General features: G+C 38.7%; 1 protein-coding gene across 9 annotated transcripts in view; it reads left to right on the top strand.

The window, feature by feature from the left end:
• si:dkey-23a13.11 overlaps window positions 1–18472 on the top strand; it is a 38697-nt gene that overhangs the window by 6425 nt on the left and 13800 nt on the right. For 3 of the 9 annotated variants that reach the window (XM_087260165.1, XM_087260166.1, XM_087260167.1), the window contains 5 exons: window positions 4918–4968; window positions 8447–8737; window positions 12369–12662; window positions 14231–14521; window positions 15176–15460. In XM_087260165.1, the coding sequence (XP_087116291.1) occupies window positions 4918–4968; window positions 8447–8737; window positions 12369–12662; window positions 14231–14521; window positions 15176–15460 (1212 nt within the window). Of the gene's footprint in view, window positions 1–1686; window positions 1781–3191; window positions 3388–4917; window positions 4969–8415; window positions 8738–12353; window positions 12663–14230; window positions 14522–15175; window positions 15461–18472 lie in introns of those variants that run through there. The other 6 variants (XM_087260169.1, XM_087260171.1, XM_087260170.1 and 3 more) reach the window with 4 other exon arrangements.

Below are 18472 nucleotides of genomic sequence, written 5' to 3' on the forward strand. Positions count from 1 at the left end.
AGCCGCAACCCACCTCTGGGAAATGTCACCTAATTAATATATCTATTTTCTTTTTCATTTTTAATGTTAAGACTGTTTGGGTTACTTGTATAGGTGTAAAGCACAGAATATGTATTCAGATATTGCAGGAAAGGACATTGTGATGTTTAAAAAAATAGTGTTGGAGATTTAGCTACCGTTTAATCTTCTCATATTTATGAAAAACAAGTGAGCCAAGAGAATTATCAGTGACTCCAGCCACCCAAGCCATAGGCTTTTCTTTCTGCTACCCTCAGGCAGACGGTTCCGCAGCATCCGATCACGCACTAGCCGACTGAAGGAAAGCTTCTTCCCTCAGACTATCAGGCTGATTAACACTGAACACACCTCACACAGACTCTTCCATACCCTCATTGCACACCATCAATATGTAGCATGCACTGGACATTAACCTATCCATTCTTGAAACAAGACTGCCCACCACTATGTGGACACCTATTCATTGTACATATCGCTGTCAATTTTACATTGTCGTTGTATTTGCATCATCTGTATTTTGTACTGTCTGGAGCCAGCACTAAAGCTTATCACTCATCATAGAACATGTGCTGCTGATGATGTGAAAATAAAAGTGATTTGATTTTGATTTGATTTGATAAGGCCTGAAGCTCCAGGGCTAAAAAGGAGTCCCAATCTGGCCCTGGCCAGTACCGTGGTAAGAATTGCATGGATTCCATTAAACAACCTGGTCGTCTGGTTTTTCCCCTATTGTTTACACTTATTGTAAAGTGTTACCCGTACCACTAGAAGGCAGCCAGGGTACCACTAGTGTTACACCTACCACAGTTTGAGAACCACTGATCTAAAACATTTAGACACCAGGAGTGGTGCAGCATGAAAATTCATATTTACTGCAATATACATCATTTATGTTTTCCACATGTCCTTCTGTCTTCGTCCAGCTCATCATTGAAGTCATGTTTATCCCTCATGATTTTGTGGGCATTTTACCATGAGTAGAAAAGCATTTGTTTAGTTTAAGAGGCTTGAATAATATGCTGAGCTGATAGTTGTGGTTTGACCTCAGGTCTCTGTGGTTAAAATCAGTGGTTTAACCTTGCAAGGGGAAACAGTTTTGTTTTTTCTGCATCTTTCATAAACCCCAAACTATAACCACAACAGCAAAGGTTCAAATGAAATACCTAATAGACTTCCCTTATTATCCATCCATCTGTCTGTTCAGGAAGGCCTGAATGAAGCAGCACTTCTCACTTCTAAAATGAATCATGTTTTTCCACAACCCTCATTTTAAAGAAGTAAAAGTTTAATCTACTTTTTGAAAATCAAGCTGAAGATCTATTTTAATTCTGTCACAAATGCACACATGAACACAGTTTGTTCTTCCATTTTCTGTATTTGGTGCTCGTGTTGCATTTTATTGCTTTAATACTTTTGTTTAGACTCAGCAGGCTGGTTCACAGTTGACACCTAAATACTGTAGTGCAGAAGCAGCTGATAGTGCATGAGGAAACACATTACTATAACACAATTGAACACATTGTATGCACATCATTCAGTAAAAAAAAAAAAACAAAGTAAAATCTTGTTTGGATGACTGACGTTTATTTTCACAACTTCGCAAAATGTTAGATCATGATGAAGCATCTTGTGTATAGTTGTCTTAAATCATATATTATTGCTTGATAGTGCCATTATCAATGTAAGAAGTATTCAAACAAACGCCTACATGTGAAAAGTGTCTGCTGGATTGTACAGATGCTCAGCTGCAGAGTCTGTGCTGGTTAGTGTGAAACCACAGCACCACACGGATAAACACACCTTTACACAGTTTTACACACTTTGATTTTAAACTAAAGCTGGATTTTGATTACGATAACCAACAGCTATTCATATAAAATATTACCTGTATCATTCAAACAATTATATTGTGTACAACAGAAGAAATCAATCTATTTAAACTGGTAATGACTTGAGGGTGAGTAAACAGTAGGGATGCAACAATACAGTTAGCATGGTTCAGTACATACCTGGGTTTTTTAACACTGTTTTCGGTTTGGTTCGGTTCTCATGGATAGACACATGGTTTTTTATATTCTGTAGGCAATAGGAACAATAAGAGGTTAAGGAGGAAAAAATTAAAAAAATTTATTGCAACACTCATTTTTTTTTATTTAAAAGCCAAGAAAAGTACAGTAGTTCCTAGTGTGTTGTATAAGAAAAATGAACACTGAAATCTCACAGCTGCTGTCGCATCCATGTAGAAACTGGGGAACACATAAAACTACACTTTGAAAATAAACGTACATGTGAAGCTAATAAAGATAAATTGGCCATTTTAAATTAAGATATTTGTACTTCAGTTAAACATAAATAAACCCTCTTCATTATCTCGGTGCTGAAAAAATGCGAGACTGTAGTCTGTAACAAGGATCGAGTGCTTTTATAAAATGACAAAAGTCCACATCTCCCATCACCGAAAACGGCGGCAAATCTTTAGCAATAAACACCCGCGCTGTCTTTGTTATTTTTATGTGTCTCTCGAAACGAGTTGGGTATGTTTGTTTGAAAGATTCAGCGAGGGATTGTTGCTATTTGGAGGACTTCATTACCTTCTCTGCTATCCTGCCTTCAGACAGTGATATTGCTGGGTGATGGCGCTGCAGATGTGCAGTCATGGTTATACGTGTAAAACAATGCTTGCACACAGTTAATTTTTATTCACTGTTTTTTTCTTTTATTGCCATTATACTTACCGGCAAAACTGAAATGTCCTCACACTGCAGATTTGAAAGACGCCGGCGCTTTTTCGCACTGTTGCCTCACTTCATCTGCGCTTCCTTGTACTGTTGCCTCAGCCTCACTTCACCGCTGCTCGCCATGGCAAAGTGTGGAATGATGGTCAAGCGCCCCCTAACTTAAGAGCATAGTGACAGGATATTTTCTCGCGGGGAGGAGTTTCCTCATCTCAGCTTGTGGATTTAGAGGCAAACGCAGTCAATTCGGGGAGATAAAAAGCGCACATACAGTATTTAAACGCAAAATCGAGAAAACCAGAATTTACAAATGCGTATTGAACTGTGGAGGTCGTACCGTACGGTTCAATATTATATTGAGAATTGTGGCATCTCTAGTAAACAGTAAGTATATTAATTTTTTTTTTTTTGATGAACTATTCCTTTAATTATGAGCCTATTAACAATGGCTGAAAGTGAACAATACAGAAACTGAGGATCTATTCAGAGTTCTGTCTCCTTCTCCCACTTCTCTTCTTTAAAGTGTGAAATGACTGTTTAAACACAGGAAGTGTCTGTCTAAACCCACGAAACACACTTAATGCAGTCTATTAGTGTGTCAGGATGGGCTCCAGAGCACTGCCTCTCATCATTTGTGAGTGTTTGATCATATTACACAGTTATTACTGTTTTTAATGTATTTGTATTCTGCCAGAGTTAAAAGGATTGCGTGTCGTGTGGTGTTTGAATTAAGTCTTGCTGCTTATTGTGTTTATTGTTAAGATTTAGTGTGATTATGTGTTACATGTTGATCAGTTGCAGAAGTAGATGACTTTTTATTGTTTATCTGATAAATCTAAATGAGACTGGGATGCATAGTATTTGTTAGCTGGACACGTTGTCTGTTTTCTTCTATCATCATGTGCTGGGCGCATTAACTTGGAAGTTAATACTAAAATTTTTCCCGTACAATAAATGCACTAATACAAAACACCAGCAACAGGCAACAGCATCATTAGCAGGTTTTTTATTTTTATTTTTTTTATCTGTGGTGTATTGATTATTATAGTGCCAATACTGTGGTAAGAATGACATGGATTCCATTAAACCACTTGGTCTTCTGGTTTTTCCCTTATTGTATTACACTCGTTGTGTAAATGATTTTACATTGTATTTGTTTGATTAAATACCTGCATGTAACTACATCTGTAATTGATTTCTGTAAGTGCATTTGTACACTGTTGACTATCCCTTACACATTAACTCACCCTCAAACATACCCATACCACCAAACCTGCCCCAAACCCAACCTGTATCCCACCTCAAGAGCAGCACAAGTGTCATACAATACCTTAAGTGCATTGTGTTTATTTTTTGATGCAAGTTAAGACCACTTTAAATAAGTGATATTTTTGACTTTTAATAAAACAAGTTCCTTTCCATTAAACAAAAATATAGAGAGATGTGTTATCCATTTAATTGCATTTGAATGACCCAGTGAGAAGACAATGTGTGACACAAATTTGCAATAATCTAAATTAAGTTTATTCATAAACTAATTTCGAGAGGATCACGTGCTTATGATTTATCACGGCCGGTCTTGCATTTGCTAATCACTATCTTCCAATCATATGAGCCCTAAGCTACTATAAATAACCACAGTTTCCAGCTCATTTTATCCTTTGTTTGGACGAAATCCCCCTCCTCCCCTAGCCCCACAGCAAGAACACTGCCAGCCCTGGTTCCACAGGACCGGTGGGTGTTTCTGTGGGGAGTTTGTATGTTCTCCCTGTGTCCGCGTGGGTTTTCCCCGGGTTCTCCGGTTTCCTCCCACCATCCAAAGACATTCAACATACTTAACAATCAAGCTTTGTCTAACCCCTTGTGTTCCCTTAGCTACTGCAGCAGGGGAGTTCTGAGATCCACCGAGCTCAGGCTCCCCTCTCGCTCTGCCAACGGGAGGAAGCCCCGGGCTCGAGGAGCCCTTGAGCTCGGGGCTCTCTCCCGGGAAAGTATGCCAAACAAGCTTTTATAAATCATCAGCTAAGTATGAACTCTTGAATTTTGACAAAGAGAAAAATCAGTCAAAACACACAAATGACATTTAAGCACCTTCAGTTGAGAAATGGTCATTTGCAGAGGGTTGAGTTAATGAAAATGCTTCATCTCTGTTCTTCTGTTATAGGTCTGATGTCCTTCACTCATTCTCAACGAAATCAAAATTTCAGAATTGCAGGTACTGTGCAGTGCAATGTTTTAAAGCTACAACATGGATCACATCAGAATTCTCATTCTCTTTGCCGGAGTTTATGTTCATAATTTGCTTTCTGTTTATTTTTATTTACATTTTTTTTTTTTTTGCAGTAAGTAAACAAACACACGATGTAGTTATAAAATATCTTAGTCACAGTTTCCTTTTAAAAGATCAAAGATAAACACTTAAACACTCATGCATTTGCAATAATATATTTGTGTGAGTTCTCTGCATGGTCAGTGCCATCTACAGAATTTTCCTGAACGGCCTGTGCCATCTGCAGAGTTTCCCAAATGGCCAGTGTTGTCTCCAGAGTACCCCGAATGGCTAGTGCCATCTCTAGAGTAACCCGAACGGCCAGTGCCATCTCTAGAGTTTCCAGAACGGCCAGTGCCATCTCCAGGATTGTTATTAATATTCTCTTTCAGTTTGCGGTGGTGCTCAGTCCTGGCAGATAGTGATGTGCGATACCACTGATTTCCTATCCGATCCGATACCAAGTAAAATGAAGGCAAGTATCGGCGATACCGATCCGATTCCGATACTGTCCAAAAATGACTGTTTGGGTAATTAAATTAACAAGTTAAAAGTGTCGCTTTATACTGAATATGAACCATATTACGGGTTATTCTTGTTTATTGATGAAGAATTATTATACAAAAAAGCGAACTTACATATTTATTGACAGCTTCTGAGCATGTATATCTTAAAACGCCTGCCTGAACATCTTAAAAAAAACATTTACACTTCTACATTTAGTGACATGTTAATCTGGTTCTCATGAAAGTGTTTTGATCCTTTTTTTGTTTTATCATTGTCACAAAAAAAAAAAAAACCCAAGACACCTAATAAAGCCACATCGCCGCATTTTCTCCATCTGTACCTGGATGGTGCCTGCCTGCTGCACCTAAGGACTCTGAAAGCGATGTCTGTCTCGCCCAAGCAGCACCTGTATCTCTCCTATCCTCCTCATCTGACCGCCTAGTCATGACGTTGTCATAATCTGTCTTGTGATTTCTTTGTATTTCTATGTGATTTTTCTATTGTGGTATTACCACAGTACCTCACTGTTTTTGTTACACGTGTCATAAACCGCAACATTTGAGTTTATGGAAGTGAGGCTCCACACATAACTTCGCATGTGCCAGCCCAGCGGACTGAGTGGCTAGCAAGCTAGCGTGCTCTGAGTCTGCAGTTGTGCAGTGCCATATTATACACATGACTTTGCAGGCGGAAGAACAAGTAGTCCGACTAAGTTGGCATTATTCAGAGAAACTAGGGTAATTGTGGTTACTTTCCACTGTGTTTCTACTTCCAATAAAATACATATTTGCTCCAAATTATGGAAATATCGATATTTCGATAAAATAATCGATTCTAGAACATAAAAAGCTGGTATCGGAGATATCGATATTTTAGTATCGATCCACACATCACTACTGGCAGATTTTAGAGCCCTCCTATCGCTGGACATACTGTACGCATTTCTAATGACTTCTAAATTAGTTTTTCATTTACGTTCCAGGACACGGGTTGCTGTTTTGAGTACGAGAGTATGGCTGTTATATTATGGTGTAGTTTTATTCTCTCTAGCCTTTTTTAATTAGATGGGTGCCACAGTGTTTATGTGCTAGTGAAGATGGCATCCAAACTGCTGGTTACTACATTAAGGTCATTTGCGGGTGCATTTCGAAATAGAGAAAGTAGGTAAGTTATTTGTGAATTCATCTTTGGTGGATGGAACGATAGTTCTACTAGGGACATATATCTGCTAATTTCAGGTAAACGCAGCTTATATAGTAAGAGGTAGTGGTCCGTAATATCATCACTTTGTGGTATAATGTTTACATCAAAGACCTCTGAGATTCCCCGATAGGCCAGAGCCATCTCCAGAGTTTCCCTAAATGGCTGGAACCATCTCCAGAGTTTCCCTCACAACCAAAGCCATCGTCAAAGTTTCAACAGAGTTTCCCCGAACGGCCAGATCCGTCTCCAAAGTTTCAACAGATTTTCCTCGAATGGCCAGAGTGGTCTCCAAAGTTACTTCATAGTTTCCTCGAATTGCCAGAGCCATCTCCAGAGTTTCCGCGAACAGCCGGAGCCGTCTCCAGAGTTTTCCCTTAAGGCTGGATCCGTCTCCAGAGTTACCTTGACTGGCAGGAACTGTCTCCAGAGTTTCGCCAACAGCCGGAGCCGTCTTCTGAGTTCTCCTCATGGCCGGAGCTTTCTTCTGAGTTCCCCTCATAGCCGAAGCCGTTTTCAGAGTACTGCCTCCCGCTGAATGGAAAGACACAACCTCTTAGACATGACCAGAATGAGGCTGTCGTTTCTGACATGTTTTGTCCATTTGATGTGTTCCCACACAGCATTTTGGTCAACCACAGTTAGGTTTCATTGGTGCTAGTTGTTAAGCATCTGCTTGGTGTGTCCTGGCCCTAATGCACACCCTCACTCAGATGCACTGTGCATGAGGGGGTTTTGCTGGCACAGATATTCATTCAAAGAGGCAAAACCTCTGCTCAGGGGGTGGTGTTCATGCAAATGTAAGCACTCCTGTTGCATCACATGTCTATTGGAAAAGGGAATATTTTTACAGCTTTAAAAATTGAATCATTTGGTTATAATTAGGATGAAATGAGTGATGGTTGAAGGTCAGGACCATGACAACCTGATCATCAGGCACAGAAACTGGTTCTTGGGACATGAATCTTGGGTCACCTCACTGGAAGGGAAGGAGTCTGAGTTTTTTGCAGAAAGATGGTACTGACTTTGGGATAGTCGGGCTCACCTTCATGCACAGCTTGGGCTCTGGAACTTGTTGAGAAGTGCTGGACAATCTTCTACTCTGGATTCTAGAGTCGGCAGGCTTGTGTGGGCTTGTTTATAGCTCACCAACTCAGCTGCAATGTGTTAGGAGTTTTCACCTGTGAACGAGAGGGTCACCTCCCTGTACCTTCGGGTAGGGGATAGGTCTCTCATTGTAGTTTGTCCCTAAAGCTCAAACACCATTGCAAAGTACCTGGCCTTCTTGGAGGCTTTGAGAAGGCTGCTGAAAGGTGCTCTGACCGGGGACTTCATTGTTCTTCTGAACGATTTCAATGCCCACATAGGTAATGACCTTGATACCTGGTGATACGTAGAGAGGCATGTTTGGGAGGAACGGTGTCTTTGATCTAAATCCAACTGGTTGTTCAGTTGTTGGACTTTTTTATAACATTGGCATTAATGTTGATGATTGTTAAGTGAAGGGGGGCAGTGGGGGGTTTGGTGTCACACAATATTCAAGTAAAGAGCTGGGGTGGGGACAGTGGTGGTGGATGATCAGTAAATAAAGGATGGGGGCTGTAAGGGGCAGGCCAGTTTTATCAACAAATGCATTAATATTAACAAAAACATTAACAAGATTTATCATTTATTGCAATGAATGAGCTTGTTCTCACTTGTTTCTGTCTCTTCTCAGATGTACCCACACCTACAGTGACGGTGACACCAGACAGTGCTGTATTCACAGGAGAGACAGTCAATCTGAAGTGTGAGATTGAGTCTGATCACAGAGACTGGACATATGAGTGGTATACAAACAGCAGAAACAGTGTGTTACAGTCGTCTGATGGTCGGACTGTAAACACAGGCACTATCACTATGAATGAAGCTGATTGGTCTGATGAGGGTCAGTACTGGTGTAGAGGACTTATAGCTGGAAGATCAGTCTCAACACCATCAAGCTCTGCTGCTTTTCTCTCAGTAAAGGGTGAGCTAAATATTATTTTCCTTCTAAGCATTAACAATGAGAGACAAAAAAAAAAAAAAACATCTAGTTTAAGCCTTTTTAATGTTTAATATTAATATTATGGCTCTTCTAAGTGTGCCAGTTTAGGTTCAGTTCAAAACACAAATCAGATTGTTTCATTATAATGTGTTAAAGTGTGATTTTGGGGGCGTGTACACAGGTCGTTGTTTCAGGGGTGTGTTGCTTCACATGAAAATTAGTTTCAACTTCCCACCCAACTTAACAAGAGGGCAAAGCCAAAAGCTCCCTCGCTTTGTGTATGGCAACAGACAGGCAGACAGAGAAAAGCAACATGAGTGAGAGGACCAGCATTCTGCCATACATGTACGATTCGGACACAGACCAAGCAGTGAGTTCTGCTGAGGAATCAATATTCCTAACGTGTCAGAATGTGTCAGAGTGGTTGTTACAAAATCATTTGTGTCTTTGTATAGTTTTACAGCCGCTATGTAACGATGCATGCGTCCTCCGTATAGCAATGCAATGATTAACCAGTTTTACTGTTTACCGCGCTTAAATTTGTCAAGGTTAATTAATCATAAAGGCTTCTCAACACTTTGTTGCTGCATGGAACAAAACTGTGGCAACTAAACAAAGTTATGCCAATTGTGTGCTAGTTTAAAGTTCCGAGACTACCCCAAAATACCCCAAAAATTTACTTAATTACAGTAACGCTGGTAGTTGTAATTCGTTACTTCCACCACTGTTGATTAGAAAGCTTGTTTGGCATGCTGTCCCGGGAGAGAGCCCTGAGCTCATAAGATCCTCGAGCCCGGGGCTCCCTCCTGTTTGCAAGGTGAAAGGGGAGTTAGAACTCAGGTAGCTCTCGAGAACTCCCCTGTTATAGTAGCTAATGAAGAGATAGTGGTTGCTCTTAAAAGATAACTACTTACTAGGAGCATGTCTATGGTGCCGATTTGGATTAGTCAATTAACTTAAGTTGCATGTTTCCGGACGGTGGGAAGAAACCGGGAAACCAGGGGGAAATCCACATGAACATGGGGAGAACGTGTAAACTCCGCACAGAAATGTCGGCTGGCTTGGTAAGGACTAGAACCAGTGACGTTCTTGCTGTGAGGCAACAGTGCTAACCACTGGGCTGCCGTGCCAACCATCTAAGAAAGGAGGAGAAGTAGGGTTAAAAGGGGGGAATTCTTCAAAACAAAGATGGCTGTTATGGAACTTAGGGTATTTGTAGACTAACAACCATGCACACTGGATTAACTTTGACTGAGGTTATAACTAAGGCATGTTTGTTGTTTGGAATGGAGGGATGCGCACGTGAGGCAGCATAGTTGAGATGACCAGGAGCTTTTGTGACCACGGGAAATGCAAACGGCTGAAGTTTAAGGAAGACACAATGAAAAGTACACGTTTGCAAACCCACCTAAAGTTACAAACAATGGTGCTGATGAAAGCGATCACGTGGTGAATGTTGATCCACCAGCCGAGATCAATCAAGTGTTTTTGGAGAGAGTGCTGAAAGACTCAGTGGATCTGCTGTTTTTGATGGCCCGAATCTCGATACGTTGCATTCACTGCATGATTAGCGCAAATGACAGCTAAATGTAAAATCTTTGTTGCTCATTCACAGGAAGACGATGAGGCTCTTGTGTTGAGCCCAATGAGCCTTACATCTAAAAATAGAGCAAGGGTGTTCCTTTGGTGACACCGCTTTGACTCACACGCTGAAAATGGCGGATGTGAAAGAACAACTGAGGGTATGGTAATGCTTGCCTGTCAATCAATATTGGTGGCCTGGGGACTACACTCCTACCCCAAGTTGTGGTCGGTCTTAAAACCGCTCCATTTGGTCCACCTTTTTTTATGCTTTTAAATTGAAAAAAAAGGACTGGGTTTGTTTATATAACCCCAACCTGACGGTCTATACCAGGGGTGTCCAAACTCAGTCCTGGAGGGCCGGTGTTCTGCATAGTTTAGCTCCAACTTCCTTCAACACACTTCCCTGGAAGCTTCTAGTACACATAGATAGAGCTTGATTAGCTGGTTCAGGTGCGTTTAATTGGGGTTGGAACTAAAATATGCAGGACACTGGTCCTCCAGGATCGAGTTTGGACACCCCTGGTCTATACACTATACCTACACATTTGTCTGTCCAAACAACTTGAAAAGTAGATTTTTCACCATAGGTGCCCTTTAATTATTACCTTACTTAGCAAACTGAACACCAAAAAGCAGATTGTTTTTGTTTTATTTTATTTTATTTTATTATTTTTACTATTCCCTTTAGGACATTTAGTTTAGACTGATGTAGTACTTCACATATACAAAAACTGACACATACAGTACAATTCCAATTTTGAAACATTATAATGCAATAAAATCAAAAATATCTGTCGCAGTCACTACCCTTCGGCTTAGTTCCTGATTTATCATGTGTTGCCACAGTATAATGAATCACCAATTTTATTTTTTATCAATCACTAATATGTTTTATGCATCAGATGCCGTTCCAGCTGCAACCCAGCACTGGGAAACACACACACAGTCTTTCTTTCATACACTCATTCACTGAGGCCAATTTAGTTTATTCAATTAACATGTACCACAAGTCATTGGAAATGTGGAGGAAACTGGAGCACCGGAGGAAACTCACACAAACATGGGGAGAACATGCAAACTCCACACAGATGTTATTAATGATAAGCCTCACGTTTTCAGTATAGACGACTGAACATGTGAAGTGCCAAAATTCTTATTAAAATGTTGGAACTCCTCTTTTACATCATTTACAAAGTGATGTTGCATAATTTACATGATTAAATGCTATTAAAGCATCAGTAAAACATACAAACATTGTAGAATGTCTGTTATACTGTTATATATAATCTAAAATCTCTTTTAAAGCAAAAATACACAAATCTGTACCATATTTTCATTTTAAAATCAAAAAGATTGTCAAAAGACAAATCCAGCGGATTTGGAACAACACTCACAGCACTGTAAAAACTTGATTAACACATACAATTAGCATATTTCATAATACAAGCATGGACTCATAATCATAATAAAATTGCATATAATAGCATTACAGTCAATTATATCTCACTACAAGCATTTATTATCTTTAAGTATCATCAACATACCTCAAAACTCTAAGGAAGATCAGAGTCTCTTATTATCGTTCAACGGCTATCTTATTAGCTTACTAGCAAACCAGCTAGTAATGGTGTCAAAACAGGATAATTATAGGACAAATACTTGTGATTTTTGAACATAGTATATGTTGTGATGGTGCTGAGTTGTGGCAATAAATCATCATAAAGTATCACACAGGTTAATTAAAAAATTGACCTCTGCATTTTATAACTGAATGTCTAAACATTAATATGAAATGATGAGCAGTGTAATAATATACACAGAGAAGACTAAAAGGTGCCATTATCAGTACAAGACATTGCTGGATAAACTGAATTTAACTGGTGTTTGTCTGTGAACTTGAGGGAGTGAGATCCTCTTCAAAAACAACAGATCAGAAAACTTTTGACAACACACAAGACAAATAGACGAAAAACATTATGACATATGAAATATCAGTATTTTTGTTCATTTAAAGCTTTTGTCTTCTCAGCTTTACCCACACCAACAGTGACTGTGACACCAGACAGTGCTGTATTCACTGGAGAGACAGTCAATCTGAAGTGTGAGATTGAGTCTAATCACAGTGACTGGACCTATGAGTGGTATCAATGGAACCAGATGAACGATTACAGTGTGTTACAGTTGTCTGACCATCACACAGTAAACAGAGACACTCTCACTATCACTGGAACTACAAGGTCTGATGGTGGTTGGTACACATGTAAAGGACACATAAGATCAGTCTCAACACAATTAGGCTCTGAATTTTCTCTCTCAGTGAATGGTGAGTACATCAGCAAATACTGTGATATAATGCGCTTAAAATTATTGAAATATACAAATCTGCTTTACATTAAAGGTTACATTGTATTTTGGATATTTGCAACTCTACCATAAACATATTTAAATAATCATATTTAATGTTTATATTGCTCTTAATCTTAATATTTTAAATGTTGTCTATAATGAAACTAAGTGCAAAGATATAAAAATGCATTTGATCACTTTTTTGGCTTTAACATTGAGCGTGAATGAATTAAATAAATGTTTATGGTGTTTTACATTTTAAGACTTTAATCTGTAATGATAATAGAATTACAACAACGAAATACAAACAGTATAACCAGCCTGATCTCAAGAGAAAACGTAAGTATTTTACGTTTTGATAGTTTAGTGGCTAATTCGTACGAGTTCAGTCGTACGAAATGGTACGATTTTAAAAAGGAGGCGTGGCACCTAACCCCACCCCTAACCCCAACCGTCATTGGGGGATGAGCAAATCGTACTAAATTGTACGAATTAGATCGTACGAATTCATACGAATTAGCCACTAAATGAAAAAGTTACAAATTGCCGTGAGATTGTGTTGGTATAACCAGTTTTATATGGGAAAGTGTAACAGGAAATGCATGAAACAGAAATGAGAGTGCCAGTGTTAAAGGTCAAGTGTTGAGAAAAATGGCCTAATATTCAGCTGCTACTTATTTCTGTCAGAGAGATGAATCCCCTTCTGGAAACTGATGGTAAAGTGCTTTGTTTTAAGAACAATAATGATGGTCAACAATTTATACAATACATGATTTAAACCAACACCATCACATTAACAACCTCTGTTGTTACCAGATGACATTATGAACAGTCTGTTGGTTAGTTTTACAGATGATTAATAAGTAATGTTTTATAAACAAATTTCAGGAGGAGCACACACAGATGTTTTAGCAAATCAAATACATCATTGACAATCATTCTATTATCCAATCAGCTTTAGACCAAACCCCTATAAATACCAAAAGTTGTCCTACCTGAATTTTTTCATGACTTCATCTTACACCCTACACCACCCCGACATCTTAAACATTACCTACCCGGGGGGAGTGTTTTGGGGCCGAGCTAAACACTTCGCTTGAACCCCAACTTCTCTTTCTTTCCCAATTAGGGGAATAACAGGAGTTGGGGTGTCTTCCCTGAGTTTAGAGCCCTCTCCCTGGACAAAACGACAAATGCACTTTATTCTTAAAACATCTGTAAGTGTGAACTTATGAATAGTATAGTGAAGTCAGAGAGAATGGCGTGACTTACAGATGCTGCTGTTGAATGAGTTGCAGAAGTCTTCAGTCTGTTGAAGCTCATTCAGATTCAGCTGATCCTCATATCTTCAGCTCTCCTTCATTTTGCTTCTGTGGAGAGTCAGAGGTGTTTGAGGACCAAAAAACACTAACATGACTAAAACTTATGACAGCAATAGAGCAAATATAATGCACAAATTGCACACTGTTGTAAAGAATTTATAAATGCATTTATCTTCACTGAAACAGCTATTGGAGTCACTTTGTTTTTTGTCATTCTTCTTAGATGTTCCCACACCTACAGTTACTGTGACACCAGACAGTCCAGTATTCACTGGGGAGACAGTCAATCTGAAGTGTGTGATAACACCTAAAAATTGGAACTGGAGGTACGTGTGGTATAAGGGCAGCATAAAAAATGTGTTACGGCTGTCTCATCACCACACTGTGGACAGAGAAACTCTTACTATTAGTGAAGCTGCTGGGTCTGATCAGGGTCATTACTGGTGCAAAGGACTCATAGATGGAAGATCAGTCTCAACACAATTAAGCTCTGCAGTTTCTCTCTCATTGAAGGGTGAGTAAAATATCATCGTCCTCCTAAACTCTTGTACACACTTAAGACTGGTTTGTACAGTGCATGCGGAAAGTATTCATAGTGCTTTTTATGCATTCATTAAACATTTTTTATGTGACAGCCTTATTCCAAAATGGATTAAGCTAACTTATTTTCTCAACATTCTACACACAATCCCCCATAATGACAGTTTTTGAAATTGTTGTAAATTTAATAAAAATAAAAAAGCTGAAAAATCACATGTACATCAGTATTCACAGCCTTTGCTCAATACTTTGTTGATGCACCTCTGGCAACAATTTCAGCCGCATGTCTTTTTAAATATGATGCCACAAGCCTGGCACACCTGTCTTTGGGAATGTTTGCCCATTCCTCTTTGCAGGACCTCTCAAGCTCTATCAGGTTGAATGAGAAGCGACGGTGTACATCCATTTTCAGATCTCTGCAGAGATGTTCAATAGGATTTAGGTCTGGGCTCTGGCTGGGCCACTCCAATGATATTTTGGCGATGTGCTTTGGGTGATTGTCCTGCTGGAAGGCGAACCGTCGCCCCAGTCTGTGGTCAAGAACACTCTTGAGCCTATCTCACTGGATATGGAGCCTATCTCACTGGCTTATGAGTTTGAATCACTTTGTTTTTGTTGTTTTCCTCAGCTTTACCCAAATCTACAGTGACTGTGACACCCGACAATGATGTGTTCACTGGAGAGACAGTCAATCTGAAGTGTGAGATAACACCTTATTACAGTAGCTGGAGATATGAGTGGTATAAGGACAGCACAGACAGTGTGGTACAGTTGACTCATAATCACAATGTATACAGGGACACTCTCACTATCAGAGGAGCTGCTGAGTCTGATCAGGGTCAGTACTGGTGTAAAGGACTCATCAGATCAGTCTCAACACAATCAAACTCTGCTGTTTCTCTCTCAGTAAAGGGTAAGTACCTCATCAAGTATCTTGCTATTGTCTGCTCAAAATAACAACTACTATTTTATAACTTAGCCACATGGGTTCTTTTAGGAAAACTGAAGCATCATGGGCTCTATTTTGACGGTCCATGCGCAGAGCGCACAACGCAGAGCGCAAAACGCTTTCAGGGCGTGTCAGGACGCGTTTTTGCTAATTTATGGACGGGAAAATCCACTTTGCGTCGTGGTGCATGGTCTAAAAGGGTTAAAGTTATTTTCCTAATGAGTTATAGGTGTGTTTTGAGAATAAACCAATTAGAGTCTCCTCTCCCATTCCCTTTAAGAGCCAGCTGCGTCGCGCCAAGAGCACATTTGCCATTTACAGGACGTAAAGTAAGTCTAAGTGGAAAAAATGAGCATTTCACAAGCAAACAGTTAAAAGTTTTTTAACAGAAAACTTTTAAACAGAGCATCTACTTCCTGAGAATGAGAGATAATGGATCTACTTTTACTTTCGCCTTTGGATAGAGAAACCTTTACGCACAGACATCAATTAGTCTATAAATAAATACTTTTGTTTGTTAAGCGCAAATATTCGTTTCAAAACTATTTCTAAATCCAGTTCTAATTTCCAGCAAATAATAACGAAGTGTGCTCAAAAACCTGATAACAGATATAAATAATAAACAATAATAAACATATAAATATGGATATAATAAATAATACTGCTAATAATAATAACATTATATAAAAGCAAATTGTTATGAATGAACTGAAAATGCCTCCCGAGATGAAGAAGACATTAAAGCAGTGGTTTTTCATATTTATGTAGGCTAGAAAATAATATGTTTTGTAATATTTTAATCCTTTATATTTATATCCTATATCTATTCTTATTATATCCTATATATATCCTTAATATTAAATTTTTTTTTATATGTAAAGATATTTGGCTATTGCTCTCTTGTGCGTATTAAGCAGTGCGTAAGCGAGGCGCAACTCTGCACCGGAGTTTAGACCGGGTTAGTTTTGGTCTAATGAAGAATCTATTATAGTTTCTCAAAATAGCGACGCGCTAGCGGTCCGCCTCAGTACGCCTTTCTTTTTAGAGCAGAACGCCTATGGGCGTGCATATGAGCGCTAATTCATTTGCTATTTTAACAGCGTAGCGCAACGCCTCAAAACGACTCTTGCGCCAAGCTGAAACTAGCAAAAGACTATTGCACTGCGTCTTGCGCCACACTGCGCCTGTTGTATGATAGGGCCCAATGAGTTTCTGGGCTCTGTCTTTAGTGTTCTTCAAGGCCAAGGCCTCTCACCTTATATTATCTGATCTTCTTGCCACATGTGGCAACATTCAATATCAATAAGCATTATAATTATGTAGTAAGACAGATAACATTTTACAAGACAGTATAAAGAGGTGAATCTGAACAGTTTATTAAATAGCTGAAAATATGTATCTGTAGCCTAACAGTACAAGCAGCTAAATGTAGTGGCAAATTTTGAAAGGACATTGGAGAAATGTTGTAAAACTACCCCATACTACACCATACGATTGATGCATGTCTTAAGAGTGCATCGGTGGGTGTAGTTTAAAATTTCACTGGCATTTGTTTTGAAAATGATAGAATTCTGATGTAGTTCTAGTTAAATTACAACTTATTCTGTTCAGCTTAGCATCAATGTCACTGTTAAAGTTTAGTTTAGTTCAGATTGGTGTAATGCAAATGTCACTGCTGAAGCCCGATCCAATGAAGAGCAACTCAAACTCACCCAGACAAAAGAGTTTAACCAGCTTTGATCCAGTGAGCAGAGCTACACATCTGAACATCAGTATTGTTATCTGCTTTTACACTGTGTATATATATATATATATATATATATCTTTGTGTGTATATTTTCTTTACTGCAGGTTTAGAATTAGATTGTGCTGGTAAAAAAAAATGGCTTAAGGGGCTTGTCAAAATTAGGGTGGGTTTGGGATCATTGTGGATGTTTTGAACATGCAATTTATGGTAAATAATTAACAAAAAAACAAGTGTGTACCAACTCGATTTATGTTTTTAGGCATTTATTTGTGCATTTGGGAGGGTTTTGGACAGTTTAAGCTGGAAACCTCAAAGTTCACCTGGCAAGATTGACTGCCATTTTCTCAATGTAACATTACGGTGTGTGATTGTCTGACGCTCTATTTGCAGACTTACAAAAAAAAAAAAATTTTTTTTGATTAAATGAACCATGGTCCATTAGTAGAACCATTAGTCTTCCTGATTAATTTAAGGTAAGTAACTGCTCAGTGGTTACTGTTGCCCCAGGCAGGTCCAGGAGGCGATTCTGTGTGGAGTTTGCTTGTTTACGTAGTTTCCTCCAAATGTATTTGTGTCTTGAATAAACAAAACTGGCCATAGTGTTTATGTGTCATTGAAAGAAAACTTCAATATTTAAGTTCATTAAACTTAAACCATGTCCATTACACTTGAATTATAAAATCATATCAACATCATTTTTAACTACAACAACTTGTCTATTTAAGTTAACTAAACTTAGACCATGTCCATTACACATGTACTGTCAAGTCAACTTTATCCTGAGTTAAGAAAACTTCACTATTTAAGTGAAGTAAACATAATATTTTAAGTTGAAATGTAAAAATGTTACTGTGTAAGGTGTGACCTATGGTGTGACCTATGTGACCTGGTGCACACCTCTACTCATTTGAATTGCGAAAAAAAAATTAAATAAAAAAAAAAAAATAAAAAATAGACCTGGAAACATGCGAGATGTCAGCCTCAAAGTTTTAGTTCATCCCAAAATGAACATTATGTAATTAATTACTCATCCACATGTCATTAGGGATGTTTGTATAACATGAACATTCATTCATCTTCATAAAAAAATAAGTTAATTTAGATGAAATATCTGAGAGCACCTCAACCTCTTTAGACAGCAAGATTCCAGAAAAAGACAAAAAATATCCTTAAACAGACCATGTGTCTGTAAAGTTAACCTCTTAGCAAGCATGCTTAACTCAGTCTAC

The sequence above is a fragment of the Danio rerio genome, chromosome 7 (assembly GCF_052040795.2).
Source record: "Danio rerio strain M-AB ecotype USA chromosome 7, GRCz13ab, whole genome shotgun sequence".
In the NCBI taxonomy this organism is placed as follows: domain Eukaryota; kingdom Metazoa; phylum Chordata; class Actinopteri; order Cypriniformes; family Danionidae; genus Danio; species Danio rerio.